The following is a 27980-nucleotide window of genomic DNA, read 5'->3' on the forward strand; positions in this document are numbered from 1 at the left end:
CATCAGGAAAATGCATGTTTTTGGCCCATTATTTGGATCCTCATTTCTCAATGACTCAAGTCTTATACCCACAAATCAATCCCAGTCTGACCTTTGTGGTATAGATTATTGTGGAACAATATCAGACATACATATGTTTTTACTAGAGTTATATAGTTTAATTCTATGAAATGCTTGTTTTTAGCCCATAGCTCAAAAACAGGACCATTACCCCAAAAATAAGAACTAACCTTTGGAAAACTTGCTCTAAAATTTTATGAAGATCAACCGTTGTCACATGAAATCTAAATATGTACAGATAATGACAACAACATGGAGGGCAAAGACAGCACTATACCATTACATGACTGCAAATTATTGTAATCAAATAAAAATTTTATTTCATACTGTGTGTGACCATATCTTATGATCAACTGATCCCCTTATCTAGAGGTAGCTCTTTATTCCTTAACCCTTCATCTGTATAAGTTTCAATATATCCATGAAGGCTAACAACAGTTATGCCCAAGAAACAAACTTTTGAATGAATGGAAGAATGAATTCTTGTAGCCAGCTTACATGAAAAAGGGGCAACAATTAATTGATAAAAGTATCATACTGTTCTCCCTGTGCTGTAAAATTTTCATATCCCCTATGCCCTTTTCTTTCCATTGGTTAACATCTTTATCAAATCTGAACAGCTTGGCTCTATTGCTGAAAACTTTCTCATATTCCTCTTCACCTATAAATAGAATTTCAATATTGTAACAACAGTTTTTGGTAATTGAAACACTTTTGTAAATCTGTCCAACATGACAAATAAAATGCTTGCAGGAGTGCAGCATTTCATACTCACAAATGTCTAATTCTTAATAAATTGACACCACATCAGAGCTTAATGTAGTAATGAATCTGAAATTATGATTAAATGACACAACCACAAGTTTCTGACAAAGAATGCATGTATTCAAAGAACTTAACAATTCAAAGCCACATAAATAGGGCAATAATGGAACATTAAGTAATATTATACTTCATACAAAAATCTTAAATTCTGACTGAGTAAAGGATAATGAGTTATTTTAGTCTAATCCCTGAACATCTTTACTTGCCAGCCCCCACCGGACAGTGATTGATGGATCAATATATCACCCAAATGTCAACGATATATCACTATATCACCCTACCCTAGGATATTTCACCCCGACGTCACAATATATCATCCTCTTCTAGGATATATCACCTTGCATCGTATCACACTCTGTAAATATATCACCCTCAACTTCCCCTTGTGTGATATATTCACCTCATGTGATACTACAGCGTAACACCCTCTATTACAGGCAGTATGTGTATAATACTCCCCACACAATGGAGAAAATGGGGGATGACTAAATGTTCAAAATGGCCTGACTCGAAAACTACATATTGGATTTTGCTGAAAATTCAACTTAACCTGAATTTTATGGTACTAAACAACTGTGTAAAATTAAAAAAAAAATATTAAAGACCTGTTCTCAAGTTATCGTCTGTGAATCGCTGGGGGATGGACAGACAACTTTTCGGAGGGTATCATATAATACCTGGCTACTCTGTATTGCAGGGTGTAAAAATCCTTTACATGACCAAACATTCAAATTTTGATACATTAAATTAAATAAAATTTAGTTTTGGGACTCACTAGACCAACAAGATAGGGTTGGAACGTCAGTGGTGTCCTACATATTAGTAGGGATAGAACATCAGCGGTGTTCTACATATGTAGTAGGGATGGAGCATCAGTGGTGTCTTACATATGTAGTAGGGATGGAACATCAGTGGTGTCCTACATATTTGTAGGGATGGAGCATCAGTGGTGTCTTACATATTTGTAGGGATGGAGCATAAGTGGTGTCCTACATATGTAGTAGGGATGAAGCATCAGTGGTGTCTGACATATGTAGTAGGGATGGAGCATCAGTGGTGTCCTACATATGTAGGGATGGAGCATCAGTGGTGTCCTACATATGTAGTAGGGATGGAACATCAGTGGTGTCCTACATATTTGTAGGGATGGAGCATCAGTGGTGTCTTACATATTTGTAGGGATGGAGCATAAGTGGTGTCCTACATATGTAGTAGGGATGAAGCATCAGTGGTGTCCGACATATGTAGTAGGGATGGAGCATCAGTGGTGTCCTACATATGTAGTAGGGATGGAACATCGGTGGTGTCCTACATATTTGAAGGGATGGAGCATCAGTGGTGTCTTACATATTTGTAGGGATGGAGCATAAGTGGTGTCCTACATATGTAGTAGGGATGAAGCATCAGTGGTGTCCGACATATGTAGTAGGGATGGAGCATCAGTGGTGTCCTACATATTAGTAGGGATGGAGCATCGGTGGTGTCCTACATATGTAGTAGGGAGGGAGCATCAGTAGTGTTCTATATATGTAGTAGGGATGGAGCATCAGTGGTGTACTACATATGTAGTAGGGATAGAGCATCGTTGGTGTCCTACATATGTAGTAGGGATGGAGCATCAGTGGTGTCCTACATATTTGTAGGGATGGAGCATCAGTGGTGTCCTACATATGTAGTAGGGATGAAGCATCAGTGGTGTCCGACATATGTAGTAGGGATTGAGCATCAGTGGTGTCCTACATATTAGAAATGGAGCATCGGTGGTGTCCTACATATGTAGTAGGGATGGAGCATCAGTGGTGTTCTATATATGTAGTAGGGATGGAGCATCAGTGGTGTCCTACATATGTAGTAGGGATGGAGCATCGTTGGTGTCCTACATATGTAGTAGGGATGGAACATCAGTGGTGTCCTACATATTTGTAGGGATGGAGGATCAGTGGTGTCTTACATATTTGTAGGGATGGAGGATCAGTGGTGTCCTACATATGTAGTAGGGATGGAGCATCAGTGGTGTCCTACATATATAGTAGGGATGGAGCATCAGTGGTGTCCTATATATATAGTAGGGATGGAGCATCAGTGGTGTCCTACATATGTAGTAGGGATGGAGCATCAGTGGTGTCCTACGTATATAGTAGGGATGGAGCATCAGTGGTGTCCTACATACTGGAGCATCAGTGGTGTCCTACATACGTAGTAGGGATGAAGCATCGTTGGTGTCCTACATATTAGTAGGGATGGAGCATCAGTGGTGTACTACATTTTGTAGGGATGGAGCATCAGTGGTGTCCTACATATGTAGTAGGGATAGAGCATCAGTGGTGCTTACACATGTAGTAGGGATGGAGCATCAGTGGTATCTTACATATGTAGTAGGGATGGAACATCAGTGGTGTTCTACATATGTAGTAGGGATGGAGCATCAGTGGTGTCCTACATATTTGTAGGGATGGAGCATCAGTGGTGTCCTACATATGTAGTAGGGATGGAACATCAGTGGTGTCCTACATATGTAGTAGGGATGGAACATCAGTGGTGTCCTACATATTTGTAGGGATGGAGGATCAGTGGTGTCTTACATATTTGTAGGGATGGAGCATCAGTGGTGTCCTACATATGTAGTAGGGATGGAGCATCAGTGGTGTCCTACATATATAGTAGGGATGGAGCATCAGTGGTGTACTACATACGTAGTAGGGATGAAGCATTGTTGGTGTCCTACATATTAGTAGGGATGGAGCATCAGTGGTGTACTACATTTTGTAGGGATGGAGTATCAGTGGTGTCCTACATATGTAGTAGGGATAGAGCATCAGTAATGCTTACACATGTAGTGGGGATGGAGCATCAGTGGTGTATTACATATCTGTAGGGATGGAGCATCAGTGGTATCTTACATATGTAGTAGGGATGGAACATCAGTGGTGTTCTACATATGTAGTAGGGTTGGAGCATCAGTGGTGTCCTACATCCTCTGTCCAAACATGAATGGCTCAAAATCTTCCTGTCAGAAATGCATTTAGGATGTGATTTTTTGAACATTTAACACAGATACACATCATTGGTAATAGGAAGTCTCACATTTTGCTCTTGGTCGAGACATCAGTGATATAATAACATAATCATGCATTATCAACAAAGTTAAATATAATTTGAGTACAAAAAGTTCCGTCTGTATTGGGCAAAGCCTTAATTCATATTTAGATTTATCAAAAAAAAAAAACTAGAATTATTTTGTTTTAAGAAACCATGTGTAACTTAACAGAGTGCTATCTCTTGATTGCAATTAGTAAAACACAGAGATTTAATTTACCAACTACACACATCCAGCAATAATTGTCTTGCTATATCTATATACGAAGACTAAAACTCCAATGAATTTTCATCAAAAGCCATTGGATAGTTTAGAAATAAATGTGTTTACACAGTACATGAATAGACAGACAAGGTTATTCAACTTTATATTTGACTAAACAGGAAAACTTTAATTTGATGTATGACAATGGAAAATGACAGACAGATGACAGATTTCAATGTTTCGTTCAATGACAGGCAATTTTTTCCCGAGCCTGAGCCTGAAATATGAGACTTATAAACACATCAAAAGTAATTTACTTCATACGACATTGATCATCATCTTACCAGTCTTCACATCAACAATATCAGGTAATTCTATGATTGGATCATAATGTGGATCATAGGTGGTACCACCATCATCTCCTTCATCATCATCACCATTATCATCACCACCACCACTACCGAACAGTTTTTGTCCAGTGCCAGCCCAACTAAATTGTTTATTGTGATCTGAAAGTCATAATCATTGTACCATTTAAAGACATTGTTCTCATTCCAATTCAATCATATCAAAGAATAGCAAAAGGCATGATTTGGACAAACCTTAGTAGAATTGTGAGCAAACACCTTGAAAGGATACTCACCACTGCCTTTCCAAGAAAAAATATGGTCAAAATATAACAATAAGAAATCTATAAGCGACAGGACACTGTTGATATCCCCATTTTTCATCACCATATAAGGATGTAATGGTCTTTTTATCAAAAAGAAAGACGTCATATGAGCATAAAAAGGCTTTATATAGATGACTTCCATTCTGGAAAGTCAAGGTCAACTGGGGTCAACAAGCATAAAATCAGAGATTTTGTAATGGGAGGAATACATAAATTTGATATGGTTAGTCTGAAATCAAATTCAACAATTTGGCATACTGTATGTACTCAAGTATAAGTTGATCCACCTTTAAGTTTCTTTAACCTATCCTAGACCCACTTTATGAAAGTCAGACTGATTTCTGACAACTGCATTGCTAACATTCCTTATTTACAATGATTCTGTTTGCTTGGAAAACTTAAGTAAATTTTGAAATAAATAATTACAAGCCTCTGTTGTTTTTATAGTTACAGCTAGTTGAAAAGGACCAGTTCAAATTTCAATACAAATTTTGGTAGGATACTAAGTTGTTTATATAGCTCTCTAGGTAGAAATCTGCCATTATACCAATGTGTCCTACTTAACTACCACAGAACACCTTCGTGATCTTTTGGACACTGCCTTTTAAGTTGGAATAGCTGTCAATCATGATGAGCTTAGCCTCTAAAGGTCAAAATACAACTCACTGAGGCTATTTAAATCATTGTTAAATTTTCTATACTGGTACATTTTCAAATCACATTTTGGGGCATCTTATAAAAACAGTCACTGTAAATCGGGAAAAAAAATGAATAAAAATGATACTTTTACAACATTCTTTAACATTTTTTTTTAAACTGTTTAATATTAAAAAGGTCCTTAAAAGGACTGGTGCATACATTTATATTGCAAACTGAAAATATGGCCATTTTGCAAAAGAGGAATGAATGTTACCATAACTTTAAGCTTTTAAAACTATTTCAGCTAGAAAGAATCTCAGTTTAACAATGTATGAGCATCAAACTCCTTGATTCTAATCAAGAAATAGATGAAATGAAATGTAAACAAGACATGTGGTTACCTGTGTATTCGTTTTTTTTTTTACCAAGGTTAAAGTATTTTTGACCCAGATTAATATCCTGTCGGCTCGAAGTAATGGCGAAAAATAATTAGATCTGAGCTATTGATCTTCTTTGATTGAAAAAATGTTGTTTTTACAATATTCTGTAGGTATTATCGACATTTATTGCTTCAATTGCATTACCACAAACTTATTTCATTTTATCAGCAAAATTCAGTAGAGTCAAAACTGAACAAATCTGGCAGCTAATGCAGCTTTAAGTTCTTAAAACTACTTCAGCAAGAAAGAATCTCAGTTTAACAATGCATGAGCATCAAATTCTTTTTAAAACAATTTTCAGCATTCAGTTCAATTAAGTAATTGAAACTAAAAATAGGCTTGGTCTATGAATATTTAAATAAAATTTAATCAGAAACAAGTAAATCACTTGTAAATAGAGTACAAGCTACCCAAACACAGTGATGGATGGCATGATATTGAGGTTAAGGTCATTGTAATTGACAGCTATTCGAACTTAAAAGGCAGTGTCCAAAAGATCACACAGGTGTTCTGTGGTAGTTAAGTGGGACACTTTGGTATAATGTAGGGCAGATTTCTATCTAGAGAGCTATTTCAATTACTCACTAGCCTACATAAATTAGTATTGAAATTGGAAGTGGTCCTTTTCAATTAGCAGTTTTAAAATTCTTGACAATCATACGATTTATTATGGCCATATTTTTTCATTCATGCTAATATTGGCACTACCAATATCTAAAATAAAAATCAGAAATATAAGGAACAATGAAGAACGTTAATGATGATACTCTCACAACTTATTCTTAAGATATTTCAGTAAGTTAAGATGCTAAGAAGTTAAGAAGCCTGAATTACTCACCTGGTTGAATTATTGAAAAGGCAATAAATTTAACAAGAAGTTGACCAACAATTCTGACTCAAGAAGACTTTGGTAGGACTTATCATTGTTTTCAAGGACAGTAACTCTTACAAAGAGTCCTCTGACAACTTCTATCCCTGATGACATACATGTATCCCAAAATTCATTCTTGATTCATGTATAAAACAGGTTTTTAGTTCTAGTCTTAGCCAGGATCTAAAATCATTATATAGTAACATACAAATGAACACATAATTAAGTATTGCTCCAGAAGGACATGTAGGTATTTTTAAAAAATTTTTTTAAAGGGCATTTAATTACTACATGCATATAGTCCCTGATCTAAATAAACTGAACATTGTCTTTTGTGGCCTAAGAAAATTCATCTTCAAGTCGAGGAGTAAAATCCTGCTATATATACGGTAAATCCTTGTTAAAATATAGTTTTGATTTTTTATTCATAAATTTTCAACAAACTAAATTCTCTGTATTTCATGTGATGTAATTTCTAGCATGGACCATTAATAACAATTTATTCTCTGTGTTCTTATACTCATGCCTGAAATCTAAATGTTATGACTTAATTTTGGTGTAGAAAGATTTGAGTAGTTCTTATTAAAATTAGATTTGGGGAATCTCCTTTCTAATTTGTTTACCGATTTTCCCACCAAAAAAGGTCACATGGCCACTAGAAAAGTGTAAACATATGTCATCAATTTTCTTTCACCAATTCTTGCATTTCAAAGTATGTCAGATACTTCCTGATCGATGATCATTGTTAATTGGATTTAATTTATTATTTCATAAGGAAAATCTGTTTCTTAATGTATCATATGGTTTAACTGGGCTGTGAAGCTTGTATGTAGCCATGTGCACATGGCCTTGTAATCTTGTGTTTGCCTTTGACCAGATGATGTGTTCTTTGATTGGCTAAATAATATATTTACATCTGATTGACGCCTCCCAGGAAAAAAATATTTGAAGGAATGACTAATTAAATGAATTTTGAGTCAGGGTACCAGGTCTATTTACCTTTGATTGGCTTCAGTTGTAAATTGGTTACGGTCAATTAACTCTGACCAGGCATCAACTTAATTATTTAATTTGAGGTAACATCTGTTGCTGACTAACTTCCTGTTAATTTTAATATACAAAACCTGGGCGCCAATAAAACTGCCAACTGGTTATTCTTGTCGCCAGATCAAATAAAAAATCGCAAATTGCGACATTGGCAAAGCCCAGCGTGATTTCTGGTCTGACCCCTATGTTCTATTTTTAGTAACAGCGGTCATGTTTTTTGACGGATCAATCATCCCTAGATCAGTTCTATGCAGGATACCTCAAGGACTATTCATACCATGTTTGGTTCAAATTGGTCAAGTAGTGTCAGAGAAGATTTTTTCAAAGAAACAACATTAAAAATAGCAAAAAACATCGAAAAAGGACAATAACTCCAACATCGCTTAATGGATTAAAACAAATATTTGACCACAGATAGATCTTATCATACTAAACACTTTAACCCTGTCAGAATTTGGGTAAACCTAACAATTTTGGAGATATATGCGAAAAACTTCTGTCTGACCCTATGTTCTATTTTTAGAAATGGCGGCCATGTTTATCGATGGGACAAAAATCCCCACGTAAGTTCTATGCAGGACACCCTAAAGAACATTCATACCAAGCTTGTATTACCTAAACTTTACCCCTGTTTTGGTGTGTATAATGCACATTTAAGTATTGTATGCAGTGCAATTTTGAAGGTCAAAACGTGTGAAAAAAAGTTTTTCATACATGTACTTACACAGCAGTAAAATTTTGTCAGACAAAACATCAATATTTTGCGCTTGATTGGTCAATTTATTTACCTTGATGCGGTATTTCCTACATAAATGTGAAGGAAAGAAACTTATATCTAGACTTAAATGTTATGTATAGATCAGTAGCTACATAAATTGAATAATTTTAATTTTGAGGCATGATAAAATTGACACAGGATGTATGAAGTGGCTTATAAAAAAAGTCAGGACATTTCTGGTTTTGGTTGTAACTAAAATTTCACAATTTTTCATTTTAAAACATACTTTTAAGGAAGAAAATTGTAAGAAATAATCAAAATAAGTTTCAAAGTTTACACTTTCAGCATGAAAAGCATTTAATGAGGGTTTGACAAAAAAGGACTTAGTTACTTTTTGGTTTTTAGCAGTTTCATTTTTAATCTCTAACCGTGTTTAAGAAGAAAGAAATATTGCCCAACATTTGTCTGTAACATGTTATTAAAACATTTAAACATGATTTGGAGAAAATATCATTTAAAATTCAAAGATGTATTTAGTGATTAGATAAACTTATTTTCAGAAACATTTCACTTCCGGTTTGTTTGTTTACATAACGCTCTTTTTTCTCTCCAGAAAATCTTTTTATTTCTTGTCTTATATATTGATGCATAATACGCACCCCACGCTCTGAAAATGATTTCTACATGTATTTAAAAAAGTGTGCATAAAACACACCAAAATTTTGTAACATGGAACCCCAGAAAATGAACAATAGGAGGAACACATTGGCATTGTGCGATTAAGAATGTGTGAAAGTTTCATCTAATTCAATTGAATTGCAAAAGAATACATAGGTTAGATGGACAAACAGCATGATCACTACATGTTTACTAAATGGATACACCTGCTTCACTTGGACTTTAAAAAGGTAAGGTTGGATTACATGTATCTATGCTTGAAGATTTCCAAAAATAATTATCTTATTTCATGTATACAAAGTTTCATTAAACTTCTTCCATCAGTTTAGTATAATAAAACTAAATTACCTTGAACTTTAAAACTAGGTGATGTTGAAGAATCAGCCTGCTTGGCTAGATCTGAGAAGGAGAAACCACTTCCACTGCCATGACCACTATTCCCACCAAACATACTAGTGGAAGAATCTGTCTGTTTGGCAAGTTCAGCAAAGGACACTCCGGTTCCACTACTAAATGCTCCAGATGATGCTGTTTCTGTCTGCTTGGCAAGTGAAGAGAATGAGAATGATACAGAACTACCAGATCCTCCAAACACCCCTCCCTTCACTTCTGTAGTAGTGCCAGATCCTCCAAACACCCCTCCTTTCACTTCTGTAGTTGGTACACCAAAGATACTGCCCACATTAACTCCAGGTTGACTGGCTTCTGCTTTATTTTCTACAATTACATTTTCTGAATGAAAAATTTTAAAAATATTTTTAACACCAAAAATCTTCTTTGGAAGAACAACAGGATGTATTTTTATATGGTTCTTCATATTTATGATCATTGTTTAAAATTTAAGAAAGTATATATACTCACAAGTTAAACTGAAACTAGAAAATAGGTGAGCAATTGATCACTAACTTGATACCTCCAAATCCCCATATGATAATGATTTTTATCAAAATGTAAAATATGTAATAGATTCTGTGAAAGATTCATTAAATTCCAATCAGTGGTATAAGTTAGGGATAAGAGATAAGTGCCCCTTTGTGTAACAGAAGGAAGAAAATACAGACATCCCTCTTACTATATTGCCCACTCAAAGTTTGTTTTAAATACAACCCTGTGTGGGTTCGAGTGTCAAAAGAATGGGCCTGCAACAGCACTAAGCTTTAAAGAACCCAGCTGCAGTATTTGATAGTAGAAACCTTTGTGCCTCGCCACAGGAGGCTAAATTGCCTAACCCTTCCCCTTCTCCCTATTTCCCGTGGCAATCGAAATTTATTAACTCTACTACCCTTGTGTCCTACCCCATTTTTCATTTTATCACCCATTTCATGTTCATTCTCCAGATATATCTGAAATATTGCTGCTTAGGCAATAAACACCAACTATCAATCAATCAATCTTTTTCATACAAGGCTAAATTGTATCCTGAGCCCTTGCTAATGTAAATATTACAAAAAAAAAATAAACAGGAACATAAGTGCTGCAAAATGACTATCCTAAGAATAAAATAAAGTCACACAAATATACCACACATCCTTTCAGCATAAAATACAGGCGTGTTAATTACATTATTTCTCAATGATACCTTAAACCTTGTCTATAGAAGTAATATTACCTTTGTGTTTAGGAGATGCAAGAGTTTTACCAGGTTCATAGTCATCACAGCCAATACATCCAGGACATGGAGGTTTGTTCTCGTACAGGTAGAAGTGATCAGGTAATTTATACTTCCTCGCCATTCTAATCTGTTCTTCTGTTGCCTTTTCCTCCTTGACAAACACTACATCATTCGAGTCACCCTCAGTTACGTCCTCTGATATGCTTTTAGACAGTGATTTTTGAGGTGATGTTGACGAAGACATGGACAAGTTATCTTTTGCATTGTCAAATGATGTTTTAAAATTGTCTGCTATATCCTTGTTCTTGAATTTGATGGCAAATTGTCTCGTTTCAGGTTCATCATCAGAAAAGTCCATAGCGAACCAAATCCAGGCCTTCCCATCAGCCTTTGGCATTGGTTTCAGCTCTAATTCCTTTATCAAATAATGATTAAGACATATCTTAAGAATCTGTTCTCTTCTCATTAAAAGTCTGACTCTGCCACTATCTTTATGTTTAGAAATTTTTATTTCACCAAGTCCCCTCTCTTTCCACTCACCTTCTGTAAATCGGAATAATTTGGCACGATGTTGGAATAATGTTTCATAATCTTCTTCACCTGTTACAACATTGACTTTATCAGGGAGGTCAATGACAGGTTCAAAGTGAATATGATCATCTTCTCCGTCCTTATTAACATACATGCCATCAACATCTGGAGATTTAGGCTCAGAGGATTTTGAAGGAGACATTGTAAAGTTAAATCCACTGGTCTTCTCTGGAGTAGTTGAAGGTTGTAGAGAAAAATTAAATCCTTTTGATGTGTTATCGTCTTTGGTATTATCAGGGGAGGCTTTGTTAGGTGTAAATGTAAAGCCACCTGAAGCAGGTTTAGATTCCGAAGAAGGAGGAACGGTGAAACCACTAGGTTTTGTCTCTGTTGTTTTTGTTGATGTGAATGAGAAGCCATCTGAAGCAGGTTTAGATTCCAAAGCAGGAGGGACAGTGAAACCACTAGGTTTTGTCTCTGTTGTTTTTGTTGATGTGAATGAGAAGCCATCTGAAGCAGGTTTAGATTCCAAAGCAGGAGGGACAGTGAAACCACTAGGTTTTGTCTCTGTTGTTTTTGTTGATGTGAATGAGAAGCCACCTGAAGCAGGAGGGACAGTGAATACAGAAGGTTTTGTCTCTATTGTTTTTGTTGGTATGAATGAAAAGCCACCTGAAGCAGGTTTAGATTCTGAAGCAGGAGGGATGGAAAAACCAGATGTTTTGGAACTGTCAGTTTTATTATCACTATTGAAGGTAAAACCACCTTTACTTCCAATTGTAAACCCACCTCCAGTGCTGCTGAAGGCTGAGGATTTTTCTGGCTGTTTTGGTAAATCTTCTTTCTTTACTCCAGGTTTCAGTGTGTTACAAGCAGGACACTGTAACTGGTCCCCTGCATTGCTACAATAGCATCCTTCACAGGTCCAGCTTCCTGTCTTTGGTGTAAACAAATTACCAAATCCTTTCTTTTCCTCCTTCTTGGTGGGAACAGGCTCAGCTGCCTTGGCCTGCTCTTTAGTTACCCCAGGTTTCAGTTGACTACAAGCTGAACATTTCAATTTATCTTTACTATTCATGATTAGGCATTGTTCACATTTCCAGCTTCCTTCCTCAGGTTTAAACTGGCTACCAAAACCTTTCTTCTCATCTTTTTTTACAGTTTCTTGCTTTGCTCCACCTGTTTGTGTTAAACGTTTGTCTTTTGACTCAGTAGTTTCTGTGGTGGTAGTACTAGGTGTTAAACTTGGTTTAAATGTAAATGACACAGGTTTGTCTTTGTTGGTATCAGCTGCTCCTTTGTCACTTCCAAAGGAAAATCCAGACTGTTGTCCTGTCTGTTGGAATGTGAAACCACCAAGGGTAGCCTTACCTTGATTTACAGCAGACTTAACTTGTGGCTCTGATGTTGTAGATTGATTGAATGTAAACTGACTTTGAGCTGGTTTGTTCTTATCTGCTTCAGGCAATTGTCCGAACTTAAATCCACCGCTTAATGGAGGTTTAGTAGAATCTGTTTCAGGCAGTTGTCCAAATTTAAATCCACCACTTGGAGGTTTGGTAGTATCTGCTTCAGCAGTTTTAACAGCCTCTGTTTGTCCAAATTTGAATCCTGAAGTTGTTCCTGGTGTTTGACCTTTTACCCCAGCACCTGCTCCTGTGCTGTCAGGTTTAGCTTTGGTTTGCCCAAAAGTTACACCACTAGTTGAATCAGGTTTATTGACAAAAGTAGACTGCCCACCAAGTTTAAATCCACCATTTGAGCTGTCTGCTTTGGCTGTAATTGGCAGAGTTTGTCCTGGAATTTTAAACCCACCAGTTGTACTATCAGCCTTGGCAGTCTGACCAAACTTGATACCCTCTGCCGATGTACCTGTAGACTGAAAGGTGAATCCCCCACTACCTTCACGCTTCTGTTCTGCTGTTTTTGTTCCTAACATAAAGCCACCTACAAAATATATTCTATCTAGTAAGAAAATCATAACATAAAGCCACCTACAAAATATATTCTATCTAGTAAGAAAATCAAACAAAATACTTTGAAATTATCTTTACATTGAAATACCTCATATTTAGGTTATTTTGGTGGTTTTCTATCAATGAATGATTTTGTTGCTTTCAGAATTATAAGTTGTTCTTTTATTGTTGTTGCCATTTTTGAGAACATTAGAAACAAAACAACAACTTGAAAAAGAAATGTCACCCTTACTCCACACTTAAGCAGGCATTTTACAAGAAAAAAGTTTTGCTTATGGAAGACACAGATGAAGCCCCTGCACATAAAATATAATGTCCTTTATCAACAAATATGGCACAGAAAAGCAATTTAGTATTATAAGCAAAACAAACCACATACCAATATGGAATGTTGAACTATCTAATTTTTGGCTTTTTTCTGAAATGAAAAATCTGAATCCTTTGACCTGGCACATGTAAAGACCCTACATAGCTTAAAATTGGTGGAAGGTGAAGATACATGTAGCTGGACATACCAAGTAACCCTATCTGAATATTGTTGAAAGAACTGATGTATAGGAGTTAATTATTATCCATCCCCTGAATTATATTTGGCTCACGACAGTGGATTTGTATTTGATATGAAAGATAAATTTTGTAATCATACCTGTTTTATTACAGGTGAAGGATGATGGTTTGGAGTCTGTCTGCTTTACATCCTCTGGTTTAAGTCCTGGTTTTAGGGTGTTACATGCCACACATTTCTGTACATCAGATTTGTTATTGATCATACATGTATTACACGTCCAGGAACCTTGCTCTACCTTAAACACTGATCCTAGTAATGGTTTGTCCGATGTCACACCAGACTTCACACTTGGTTTTTGCTGTTCTGGTTTCACCTGATCTAATTCAACCTGTAGCTTCTCCAGAGTTGATTTAAATCTAGCTGCAACATCCTCATCCTTGAATTTAACAGCAAGTTTCTCAACCTGCATCTCACCATCTGAGAAATCCTGAGCTGTCCAGCACCAAGCATTCTTAGATGATTGCAAAGGAGACAGCTTTATATCTTTTGTAAGGTAATGATTAGCACAAATTTTTAGAACCTGCTCTCTTCTCATCAATATTCTGACACGACGAGTTTCTTTATGACGGAGAAATTTCATGTCACCAATCCCTCTTTCCTTCCATTGGTTATCATCAAACCTGAACAGCTTGGCTCGTTCACAGAACATGACTTCCTCATCCTCTTCCCCAGTCTTTGTTTCCACAAGATCTGGGAGGTCTATAACTGGTTTGAAATCCACATTTGGTTCATACTCCTCTACATGATCATCACCAGTCTTTGATGGAGATTTAACTGGACTGGTTTCCTTGGAAGTAGGCTTTGTTGCACCAACTCCTGCCTGTGGCAGGGTAAACATACTAGTTCTAGAACCAGGTTGTTGAGTCTTCTGAGGAGAAAATATATTATCTGCTGCTACTCCTGATGATGATGTCTGACCAAAGTGGAATGGTGATGACTTACCCACTGAAGCAGCAGGGTTTTGTCCAAATGCAAAACTTCCCTTAGGTGTGATGCTACCAGGGGCTGCTGAAATAACAGTTGGAATACTACCAACAGGTTTGTCAGGAGATGTTGATGCTGCCATCAGACTGCTCAGTAAAGGCATGGAACCAGGAGTACTAACAGTACTGGTACCTCCAACTGTTGGGGCCATACCAAAGCTAGGCTTCTGGACCTCTGAAAAGAAATTTGAAAAAACCTTGACTTGTGTTAAACACCGACAGATCTCACCCTTTTTGTCACTCGTTAAATTCCTTGGGTGTTTTGAGACTTGTTCTTCTTTTTCAGTTATCACATTGTAGACTAAGAAAATTTTCCTACTTATAGATTGTAACTCAATAACATTCTATATCCTGTAGATATTACATTCAATTACAAAGCATGGTATGTATTGTTACCGTATAAAATTATGCTGTCATCTAAATAACTCTTTTAAATTTCTCCTTTAAACTTTGTATTAGTATGAATAATTAAATGCCACTTTTTTCAATCATGCACAGTGTTTCTATCAGTTACAACTTACCTCCTTGCTTCTGTACAGGACTTATATTTGGTTTTTCCATTCTTTGTTGTGTAGAATCAGATGATAACAGGTCTGCTAGCTGACCTTGAACTTTGGTAGGCTGACCTTGACCAGAGATTTGTGGTTGGACACCTGCTGGACTGACATGAGATTGTTGGGAACCAGTCATTGTCAGTAATCCAGATGAAATCAGAGGTGATCCCTGTCTTCCTGCCTGCCCTGCTAACATCTGTCCCTGCTGAAATTGGAGAGCTTGTCCCCGGACTGCCTGGGCAAAGAACCCTGCTGGAGGCATGGATTGAGGTAATGTTTGAGTGGGTACAGGAAAACCAAGGGAACTCACTGCAACCAAAGAGGATCTCTTATAAGATAATTGGCTTTCCATTCTTTCATAAAATGCTTCGGACGGAGCTTGATACAACCACATTTGTTGAACCCTGAACTGTTGGGGCAAATATGGACACATCATTCAATCATTATACATCTTTGAATTTTGAGTATGATTAGATATTTGACACAGGATAAGAATATGACCAGAACTGAAGTGGTCACTTTTTTACCTTTATTCTTAATTGGTTCCAGCTATTCTAACATTCCTTTAGGGGTATGGCATGTTGTAGTTTCTAGCCACTTTGTGGACCCTTATTCTTACTTGGCTCTACTAACAACCCCAAATATTATTCTGTGTCTTCTTTTTGTAGTATGGCATCTTGTAGTAAACGTTATGAGATCAATTCACTTTTACTCATGTGATTGTTCAGAAATGAGGAAACTGCTTATTTCAGGCACCTATTTGGCCCTAATTCCAAAAAGGTTTAGGTCTTTACCCTAAAAATTAATCCCAGTCTCCTTTTTGGTGGCATAGTACCTTGTAACACAATATCAGAGAGATCACTTTATTAATAGTAAAATTATTACCTAGACATCAGGGAAATACATGCTTCTGGACACCTTTTTGGCCCCCATTTTCTAAAATAGTCCAATCTTTACCCCCAAATTCAATCCCAGTCTAACTATTGTGGGGAAGAATTTTATGGAACACTTTCATAACCATTCCTTTTCTTCTACTGGATTTATATAGGTAAATTCTGAAAAATGTTTTCGTTTTTGTCCCTAAATCTAAAATGATTAAGACCATAACCCCCAAAATCAATACAAACTACTTTTTGTAGTTTGGAAACTTTTTACAAAATTTTAAGAAGATTAACCACCAAAGTTCCAGTAATCTGACGAAAACCAAGTGTCTTTGGATGACAACAGCACCATACCATTATACTACCTGAAGGTGAAACCTTATAAAACATTCAAAAACCCATTCATAATTTTTGTCAGCCATGTTGATTCCAAAATGGTTAAACTTGTTATCATATACAGTTTTTATTGTCCTAATGCATTCTACCAATTGTCATGGTCTGTATGTATGGTCCGAAATGTATTTATGTCGAATTGTCCAGTATTGATAAGGTGGTACATCATTTTCGTAAACATTCAGGTGCCATGTTTTGACCATCCCTATCTCAGAAAAAAATAAGATTTGATTTGTATTTAATCATCCAAGCTAGCAATGTTTTCGGAGACTTGTGTAAATAAAATTACATTAACAAAGTATAAGAGAATGAAGCTGCCATGATGTTGTTTTTAAGCTTCTGATTTTACATGTACAAACAGGATAATACAGTTGATAATACAGTGTATAAAAAAAGCCCTAAAAACTACTGAGCTTGATAAATCTATCCTATATTTAGCATTAAGAAGTCCCTTAACTGGAAAAAAAAATTTGGAAACAGTTAAAACACAGAACTGTGAGAAAGCCCACTGAGTAATACTCCTGCATGCAGCATGTAAAAAGCTTTCAATACAGCAATAAACATCTTGCTTGATGTACATATCTATAAATGATGCAAAATCTTCATATGAAAAATTAAAGATGGTTATTGCAAAACAGTTCTTCCTCACACTTCTTTGAAAAAGTTCATAAGGACATAACTCCCACAAAATTTATGGAATCAAGATTTCCCCTCGTATGAAAAAGTGCATACACACATGTACATTTAGTGTCCTTAACACCTTTCAAGTTTAATGACATTCTTCTTGGTAGTTCCTGAGTTACACTGACTAACTGCGTGAAAGATAGGACAAAAGCAATAGGTCTTCATTCAGGAGTTGCACTTACAAAGTAAATGGACTGAAAGACAAGTAGACAAGGTGCTTTTTTTTTTCCTACCAACTTTGTTTCTGGGCATATAACAAAAGTGAGCTTTCTTCCTTAAAAAAATACTTTAAAATAGAAGAAAAGTTAATAACATCAATATGAACATGGCACTTAAATAAATTCAATTTGCTGTGATATTCAAAGCTAACACCAAGTAGTTATAAATCATCTGATATGATTAAAAGCTGCACTAAAACACGAGAACTATAAAATATTACTATCTGTTCCAGGTCTGTGATTAACAGTCCATCCACTATTGTCCTGACCAAACATTCCATGGCCTGTTCCGTCATCTTCATAATACTCCCCATCACAATACTCCTCTTCAACCTCAGGCTGGGCAGTGTACCCTCGGGTAACACGACTTGGTATTGGTCGAGTAGCAGGACCAGGAGAAGCTGACATGGGATATCCATAGGCTGCAGACATTGATATCAAGGGAGATTGAGGCTGGTAAGGGTAGGGTGGAGGTCGGTACATAGATCCTGGGTAAGGGGTAGGAAACACCTGAGGAGGAACTGACTGAACTCTTTGACCTAAGATCAGATCCTGAAATCATTAAACAACAATAAGATAAGAGTGAAACAAAACGTTATGACTAAGTCACTCTGTGTTTAGCATTGGTTATATTGTTAAACACTGCATGTCATAAAAAAAACACTGTAATACTTCATTCATATGCATGTAGATTTAGAGTCAATGAGCGCAAACAAATGCTTATTTTTCTAAATATACATACTGTAAATGTATTAATTTTTGCAAGGTACTTATTTTTTGCAGTTGCCTCAAGAACGCAAAAGCAAGTACTCTTGAAAATATATTCACATTCCCATATCTTTTGACCGTTAGGCTTAAAAAAAATATGCTAGGTTCTCAGGCACCACCGCATCCCTAAAAACCCTCCCGCATCTGGGATTTTTATTACGGTAAAATCCAGAAATTTTCATATCCAGTCCGGAATCAATTTTAGTTAGTTACAGAATCATCTGCAAGCCTGACAGAAATGTAAAAAGTATGATGTGAATGAGGCTGTTATTTAACATTGATGATTAAAAACGAAAGTTTGTCTCGTGGCGGAGAGATGGCTTTTATATCTTGCAACATCTCATTAAGTTATTCCAGTAAAGTTTCAATGCCATGGAGTATTTTATTCAACTTCTCAACATACTGTACATTTACAGAATTGTTCAATTCGATGAAATTTCTCGAAAAAAAAAAAAAACTTGCTTCTGATAAAAAAAAAAAAAAAAGCCTCCCTCCTGCATCAATTTTAAAAAAAAAAAGTCCTGAGAACCTAGGTACTTTTTTTGTATGGCCTTATCATGGTTTCCAAATTCTTGAAAAGAAACATTGTTTTGCGTATGGGTCGTATCATTCAATGCAATCAAGTATGAATTAATACTAAGTCTATTATAAAAATGTATACGGTGAAAGCTTGTGGGTTACAATTTCTAAATTCATGATCTTGTTTACATAATGATTTGTATCAATGGCCATAGAATGGCCACATCAAAGAATAGAAATCAATACTGTGCAAACATTCTATTCAAAATGTAAGTGTCTAACACATAGTACAAGTAATCACATATAAATGATTACTGTTAAATACACACATTGAGAACTGTCAATAAAAAGTTAATCCGTAAACATGCAATTAAAGTGACAAAAGTTAATCCCTACAATAAGCTACCGCTTGGGCAACTGAGTGAGTTCTTTTTAGTTTTAAATAAGAATAGACTGTTAGATTAAAATGGCCAGAAGAAACTGTACACGTGGACTTGTCAATTTGTGAATGTCGTATTAACGGCCATCATTAATTCATTGAAATATTAACGGTAAAGTAACTGACCATAAGAGGAATCACACACTGCCAAAACTATAGAAAAACTTAAATTCTTCAACCTTGAAAACCACGAAAATTAATACCCACAAACATGTTGACTTTTCAGAAACTGTGAAAATGAATACATTTACAGTACAAATTTACCTTCATTTGTTTCATAAGATCGCCATACTCATCCTTCAGACCTTTGATGGCTTGTTTAAGTTCTGTGTGTTCATTCTTCATATCTTGGACCAAATCTATAACTGTCTCTTGTTTCTTCTCTAAGGCCCAAATCCTTGCTTCTAATCTCTCTGGACTTGGTCTTTCTCTCTGGCTCACCTAAAAAGAGTGACATTGTGAACTTTAATAGCAACTACCAACAAAATTTCTCATCTCCGTCTGAGTTTACAGGTTCTACAATAACCAAGAATACACATCTTTTACAGTTTTATGTTAGTTATTTCAATGCAGAGAAAAATCAGGTTGCCATACCACCCAGCCTCAACAAGACATGAAGTTTTCTATTTAATCTGTTTTTAATAAATTGAATCTTAATATGAGCAGAAAGTTTGTAGTTTTAATCTCACCTCCATGCTAAGTCTTAGAGGAACACTCCCTGGAGACTTGGTTGGGGTCCTGAACTTAACAGCTGGAGTACTCGCTACAAAGCCAGGGGATGCTGATGTGGCCTGAGGACCAAGTCTTGGTTGATCACTGCCTTGAGGAGTGTTAAAGCTGACATACTCTTCTCCTGATGCTTCTTCTTCAGCATATATAGTGGAAGGCTGTGGCATTCCATTTGAACCATTTGTATTACATATGCTGTCTACTAGAGCTGTAAAACACAGAATAAATAAATATGAGAAAATTGCATTATAACCATGATATATACTGTCTACCTGAGCTTTAAAACAAATGATGGAATAAAAGATGACAAAATGGCATTGTAAATACTTTTAATATTGTCTACCACAGATGCAAATCAATTGGTGAAAAAAAGAACAGGAAAATGGTTTTCTACTGCAATTACATATACATTCTACCATTGATGAGACAGAAATTCTGTTGGTTTCTAAATCGACATTGAGGATGCTAAACAATTATTTTTCTTTCTTGTATTTCATAGACCAGTTGCACAGGAAGTCAACAATTGTCAAAGTGTTTGTTTTCAATCCTTACTACTCTACTTATCCAAGAAATCTTACATGCTCCAGCATTTCTAAGTCCCTCCAATTCATTGGCTACATCATCAATTTCTGCCAATACAGAAGTCTCTAACTCCTACAAAAAATAGATTTGTACCTTTAAACTCATATATCGATTTTATCATTCATTTTTGGGGGTTGTCTAATGAAAAAAAAAAAGGAAATCTGCCATGTTGTACTTTCCTTTATTCATTTTTTTTTTAATTTAGAATTAAATACAGAAAAATATTTTATTTACTTAATATAATGTAAAACTGAAAAACGGCACTATTTACTTGAAAGAGTTTTAAAGGCATCAATATAGCAAACAAAATGATCTAGTGAGAGTATGACCTTCTAACCTGGTTTTTCTGACTTTTCAGTCTGTCCAGAGTAAGGTATAAGGTATCATAGGACCTTTCCATCAATGTCAATCTGTCACTCCCTAAACCAATACTGTCTGTATTCTCGGACATATCTCGATAAATCTAAAACAACATTTATAACACAATGAACAAGCTCTCACCAAATTACATGTATGTTATACTTCTGGCCATTTTCAAGGTTTTTTGTGATTAATGCTGATTCAAATCAGGGCAGAAATGCTTCAAAAGTAATCAAGGGAATCAAGGTTATAGTGGTAATCAAAAGAATGCAATCCAGGGACAAAGACCAGACATGGAAAACAGACAAACACAACAAAGAACAAAAAGTAACTAAAATCATACATACAAAGTAACAAAAGCAAATCAGCAACTTGGACTTCAATGTTCTGAATTTAGAATTTTATAGTTTAATTCATAACAATAAAAATAGGTTTTATCCAATACTAAAACATTTTAAGTTCTAAATAACAGTATCTTAAAACCTTTGGTTCATCAGAAATTATTTTGCAGAAACTAGTTTTTTCACATCAATACTAGGACACACCATCCTGTTAATTTGCATCCTACAAGTACATTAGGTTTTATCATTCAAGCACCTGCTGATATCACTTCCACTAACTGTCATAAAATATTCATGGAGTGGAACTTACTACCCACTGATTCATGATAAATCCTTCCTTTATGCATGTATTTGAGACTATGGTTGGGATTAAAGGAAAAGGCATTTATGTGAAGATAATTTCAATGTTATTGTTGGTAAAAATGTAATTAAGAATATTTATATGTACACGAAAATACTTCTTGGTTAAGATACAAAAATATTCCTGTGTTTATTCCTTGTTTTAAAGACACTAACCTTTGCAAGATAAAATGAAGCAAGAGGAGTCTTGACAGATTCAAACATAGATTTAGCCTCTTCAATATCACCACTCCTCATAGCAACTGTTGCTAGGGAGAATGTTGCCTGATCTTTAATCTCTTGAATCTGGTTGGAGTCTATTAATCCAAAGTCCTTATCATCAAATAATCTCTCCTTTGGCAGTCTCTGAGATACTTTCCTGGAAATTCATACCAAACATTTTATTTATAGTCTTCTCTTCAAAGCCTTTAAATGTGCTCAAAATCTATTGATCTATGATTTATTTTGGTTGTTCTTATCAATTCACATCTGATTTGATATGGGACAAATCTGTCAGTGGTGATTTTGCCCATGGTTTAGCAATATATTAGAAAAGATTCATCAGATCAAATTCAGTTATATACTTACATGTTATGATTAGTTTTGTATTCAAGACAATTCAAATTTCATTCTGATTTTGTTAACAACTGATCAATTATCATGGAATACATTGCAGATGTGGACATAACATCCATCTCATTTCTATGCCTTACATGTCATTTGACTGATTTGCAAACATTTATGAAAACTTTGCACATCCATTTGCAAGATAAAATAAATGTCAGGTTAAGAAAATAAGAAACTTTTATTATAAGTTTAATTTGTTGTCTCACAAAAGTAGACCTGGGGTAAGGGACATTACTCTTAAATCAGTGATATGTTTGCATCAGATTCAATTTCATCAAAGCCTATCAAGCTTTTTGAAAAAAGAATGAAATCAATCCAAGTTACTTTGATGCATAAATGAGATTGATGTTAAATACTTTATATAAATGTTCCAATGATTAGTAAGAGTTATGTTCCTTACCCTAGGTCTACCGTCTTAAGTTCATATTTCATAATTTAGCTAAAAAAAAATTGTACATAAAAATGAGAAATGGAATACTCAATGTCATATTAAAAGATACAAAAAAAAACAAACAAGAAACTAACTCATCTTATTCTCCCCTCAGTCAAGCCATCATGTTTTGCTTTGCTTAATGGGTGTCTTGTGATATTTTGGGTAACCTTACACAAGGTAACATGGTGTGACATCAGTATATATTCAATACCTTTCAAGTCTTTCTGCAATTGCTAATGCCTCTTTCCAGTACATAGAAGCCCTGGTACTGTAAGCATTAAGCTTATCTTGTGATTCCTCAGTAAGAACTTTTTCACAGTCTTTTGCCTAGAAGTGTAAGTATAAGAAATAATTTATACCACATTTTGACGTGTGTAATACGCACATAGAAATCATTTCCAGAGCATGGGGTGCATATTATGCATCAATATACAAGAATTAATCAAGGATTGAAAAATTGCATAATGTAAACAAACAAACTGGAAGTGAAATGTTGCTGAAAGAAAGTAAATTTAGGTCTTTAAGTATTGAATTTTAAATGATATTTTCTTCAAATCATGTTGAAATGTCTTATTAAAATGTTTCAGAAAAAGGTTGTACAATATTTTTTTCTTATGAACATGGTTAAAGATTAAAATGAAACAACTAAAAACCATAATTTAAGTCCATTTTTTGTTAAACCCTCCTTATTAAATACCATATTTTTTTACCTATAAGTCAGTGTGGAGTATAATGAAAAAACATAGATAAGTCAAGGGTCAGACATGCATCTAAGGTTATCGACGTACACCCTAGGTGCCATAGGAAGTTTTTCAAATCATATTATTCAAGCGAAGTAACTTTAGATGATATTGTTAAGTTTGTTAGTATTTTTAATTAAGCAAATGATGTTTATTAGTTTTATTTAATTCTGTGTCAATTGCTCTGATATTGAAACCCAAAGGTTGTAAATATGTCAAGTGTTAATAGCCCGGTGTGAAATAAGTCTGGATAACCCGTCAAAATTAAGACAGGTAATTAATAAACAATACAATCAGGTATTCTAAAACACAATAAAAGAACAACGTTCCAATGTCCCCGCGAAAAAAACAAAGTGAGGAAAACTTTAAATTCACTGAAATTAAGTCAAAGGGCCATAACTTCTATAAAAATCATTCAACCGTAACCAAAGTCAAACTTAATCTGTAACTAATCATAATAAGACTATATACCAAAAACAAACTTATTTGGTAAAAGCATAACAAAAAAAAGTGTGGAAAACATGGAAGGACGGCATTTCCATGTCCCCTTGAGATGCGTTGCGGGGGACAATAAAAAAATTACTTCCTTTAAATCTTGTTGAAATTAGCCAATTGGATAACATTTTGATTGATTATAATTTGCACAACATGCCAGTGTGTTACAACATACCATAAATAGGTAAAAAATTGCATATAAAAGGACTGATAACTCTGGAATACATGATCTGATGAAAGATTTTGTAAACATATCTTCAACAGTTTGTTTATATATTTTAAAGAATTTGGAGAATAGCAATTAGGGATGTCTAAATATAAAACAACGTATTCATTCATAAATGAATAGCAACACTGACCAATTACCTTTTGAATTCAATCCCCGGTTTGATTTGCATTGACGGCTTTTGTTTTATGTGATAACAATTTACCCCATATTATGAATGATAATAATCAACATAATATAATAAATTCTAATAAAATCACTTGTAGATTTAACTTTTTTTTATGAAAAAATCCTTATACAAGTTGAAGTGGAGGATTAGTTGAGGCTGACATTTTACTGAAAAAAATATTGACTTATAGTCCCAAAAATATGTTACTTTTGCAGCTGAAAATGTTTGTCATGAAATTTGAATGACAACCAAAACCGGTAATGCCCCGATTTCCCCAACTTAAGATTTTGCTCAATACATGTAAGCCATTTTTTACATCCTGTGGTAATTTTACCATGCTTTCAAATTAAAAATTATCCAATTTATGTAGCTACTGATCTTAACAGGATATTTTAGTGTGAAAATAAGTTTCTTTTCTTCACAATTTTGTTGGAAATACTGCATCAAGGTTGACCGTGCAAGTGCAAAACATTGATTTTTTGCTTTACAAAATTCTACTTCAGTCCAAAAAAACTTTTTTTCACACTTTTTGACCTTCAAAGTTGCACTGCGCACAATATATAAATGCATATAATACACACCAAAATACAGTATAGAATTCTTTATAACCTTTTCTAAATAAACTAATGATTCATTCCACAATCTCAATTTTCTTGTTTTGTTTATGTTGTCATACATTTATAAATTAATACTAACCCTTGAATCTAGGGATCTTGCAATATTAGTAATAGCTGTAACAGACAATCCATGAGACCCACGTAGTCTTATCACATCTAATCCTCTTTGTATAGTAGCTCTAAGTTTACCAAAGTTTTCCTTTCCTTTCCCAATATGGAACTTATACATGGAAGCCCACCACTCAATTTGTTGGTGAGTACAAAGACTAGGGCAAAGGCATGCTGGGAGAAGGTATGGTTTGAACTGATCCTTCCGTCCAAGTTTACGTTGTTCCTCATAGCTTATTACAGCACATCTAACTGTTGCCAAGAAGAAAGCCTTGAAATAGAATTACAAATATGTATGAGCAATAAGTAATAGATAGTAATCTAACAGCATACATGTACAAGTAGCTTCATTCTCAGTTATCTAACAGCATACATGTGCATGTAACAACATTATCAGTTATCTAATAGCATACATGTACATGTAGCTACATTCTCACTTATCTAACAGCCAGGGGCTGCTCTGGCTTCCAAAATTCTGTCACCAGAAAAATCGTCAGCTGCCATTTTTTGTCTCCAACTTTCAGAAATTAAAGCCAAAGGGTGTCAAAATATGATAGTATTAAGTCTACTGATGAATCATCTTGGTGAATTCATCAAAATAACTTCTCAATTCATGACATACATGGATGTACCTAGATTCACTCTTGATTCATGTATAAAGCAGGTTTTTAGCTCGTCTGTCACTTTCATATGCATATAATAATAAAAGTATTACTCTAGAAACAGGTATTTTATTTCTATCAAGGACTTTATATAACTATATAGTCCCTGATTTTGTAACATGTTCATCATTGTCCTTTATGGTCTAATTTATCTTACAATATAATTTGATTTTTAACAAACTTGATTCTTTTTTCAAGTGATAAAATTTCTAGCAAACTACATTTTGTACCATAAATTGTGTCCCTGTATGATTATTTTGATATCTGAGTAGTATTTCCTTAATTAGATTTTGGGAATCCCCATTCTATTTGTTTACTGATTTTCCTGCCAAACGTGTAAACAAATGTCATCCATCAATTCTTTCATTTCGAAGTATTTAGACACTTCCTGATGGGATAATCATTGTTAATTGGATTTAATTTATTCTGTTATTAGGTAAGTCTGTTTCAGAATGTATCACAGGGCTGTGAAGCTTGTATGTAGCCACGTGCACATGGCCATAATTGTGTTTCCCTTTGACCAGATGATGAGAGTTTTGATTGGCTCAATAATATATTTAAATTTGATTGACACCTCCCATGAGGATATTGCCAGTCACGGTCACCTGGTCTAATTACCTTTAATTGCCTTCAGTCGTAAATTGGTCATGGTCAATTAACTCTGACCAAGTGTCAACACAATTGTTTAATTAGAGAGAATATCTGTTGCTGATAAACTTCCTGTTAATTTTAATACACAAAACCTAGGCGCCAAGAAAATCGCCAACTGGTTATTTTTGTCGCCAGATAAAATAAAAAATTGCAAATTGCGACACTGGTGAAGCCCAGCGCGACCCCTGACAGCATACATGCACATATAGCTACATTCTCGCTTATCTGACAGCATACATGTACATGTAGCTACATGTAAATTAAGGATATTTCAAATCCATCGATACAATGTTTCACACACATACAACTAGTAATAAATTAACCCTAATTGATGTTCAGAACTTGTAGTTGGTCAAATTCTTCTTCTAATGGCAGAGTGATTGTATCATTGAGCATCACCTAAAGTCTGCTTTTACAGTAAAATGTTTGAATTGGACTAAACACAGTGCAAAATGTTAAATTGTGAACCATCAAAGTTGATACTTAGGCACTATACTGATTAACATTTTTGATATGTAATACCTGTATGTCAAGTTGACAGAGGGATTCTAGAGCTGAACTGTCAACTTCTCCAGTACTAAATGGAAACTTGTAAACTTTTAGACCATCTGTAACAACAAATATCTTATAATCTTTACATTTGTTAATGAATATACATACTAATCTTCAAAATACACTGTAAGTTATGATATGATGATATCTAATGTAGAACACAATATCAAATTTAATTTTTGATTTTTTTTTTTTAATTTCATTATAAGTTTAAATATTTCACATTAATTTGTAAAGACAATTTTATGTGGATAATCAATTTCATTTTGTTTGTTTTGTTTTTTAAACCAAGCATCTCTATGCCTAATAAACTGATATTATCTATATTAACTTACAGTCAGGTTGCGTAAGGTCTTTGAGTGAATATTTCTGTAGAGCCAGCCACACCAACTGATGTAAATTCTCAGGGAACAACTCCTGTACACCTATTACAAGAGACATTTACTCACATAATCTACGCATAAAGAAATACACACAATCCATAAATGATGTATAGGCATGTTGAAAAGGATTTTTTTTCTTCTATTCAATACAAATGTATTATGTAATGGCTGGGAGGAGTAAGTAACAGGAACAGGTTTTATCACAACTATCAAGATATATAGAGAAAACAGCGACAAAAAATATTGTGTAATACTGACGAATGGAGATAAATGGTATACCAATCCACTCATTAACATCTGAAGGAGTAATTAAAATAAAGTATGAACTTACCAAAATCACTATCAGCCACATGTTTCTTAGATGGAATTACAACTTGGGCAGAACAGTAACCATCAGACTGTATTAGGTATGACTGGCCTTTCTTCTCCCTCATCTCACGCATGGTAAACATGATGTCATATAGCTTGTCACGAGCCTGGCGACTCCTCAGTTGCTGCATCTGAGAGTTAAGTTGAGTACCAACATCACTCTTCAACAGTGAGTTAATAATATAACCTACAATAAAATAGGTGAGAAGCTTACTTCTC

The 27980-nt window shown here is 34.8% G+C and overlaps 1 protein-coding gene across 1 annotated transcript in view; it reads right to left on the bottom strand.

Annotated features, from left to right (window-relative positions):
- Positions 1–27980, bottom strand: part of LOC148615689 (E3 SUMO-protein ligase RanBP2-like) — a 62079-nt gene that overhangs the window by 12904 nt on the left and 21195 nt on the right. The window contains exons 12-28 of the mRNA XM_088582183.1: positions 27724–27948; positions 27345–27434; positions 26980–27065; positions 25116–25415; positions 23001–23116; positions 21907–22108; positions 21027–21152; positions 20686–20761; positions 20068–20315; positions 19643–19819; positions 17874–18204; positions 15444–15785; positions 14018–15097; positions 10862–13342; positions 9601–9969; positions 4531–4695; positions 599–721 (exon numbers count right to left, since the gene is read on the bottom strand). Of these exons, the coding sequence (XP_088438309.1) occupies positions 599–721; positions 4531–4695; positions 9601–9969; positions 10862–13342; positions 14018–15097; positions 15444–15785; positions 17874–18204; positions 19643–19819; positions 20068–20315; positions 20686–20761; positions 21027–21152; positions 21907–22108; positions 23001–23116; positions 25116–25415; positions 26980–27065; positions 27345–27434; positions 27724–27948 (6537 nt within the window). The remainder of the gene's footprint in view (positions 1–598; positions 722–4530; positions 4696–9600; positions 9970–10861; positions 13343–14017; positions 15098–15443; positions 15786–17873; positions 18205–19642; positions 19820–20067; positions 20316–20685; positions 20762–21026; positions 21153–21906; positions 22109–23000; positions 23117–25115; positions 25416–26979; positions 27066–27344; positions 27435–27723; positions 27949–27980) is intronic.

This window comes from Perna viridis, chromosome 5 (genome assembly GCF_037379345.1).
Source record: "Perna viridis isolate PV_CMFRI_1.1 ecotype Kerala chromosome 5, ASM3737934v1, whole genome shotgun sequence".
Classification (NCBI taxonomy): domain Eukaryota; kingdom Metazoa; phylum Mollusca; class Bivalvia; order Mytilida; family Mytilidae; genus Perna; species Perna viridis.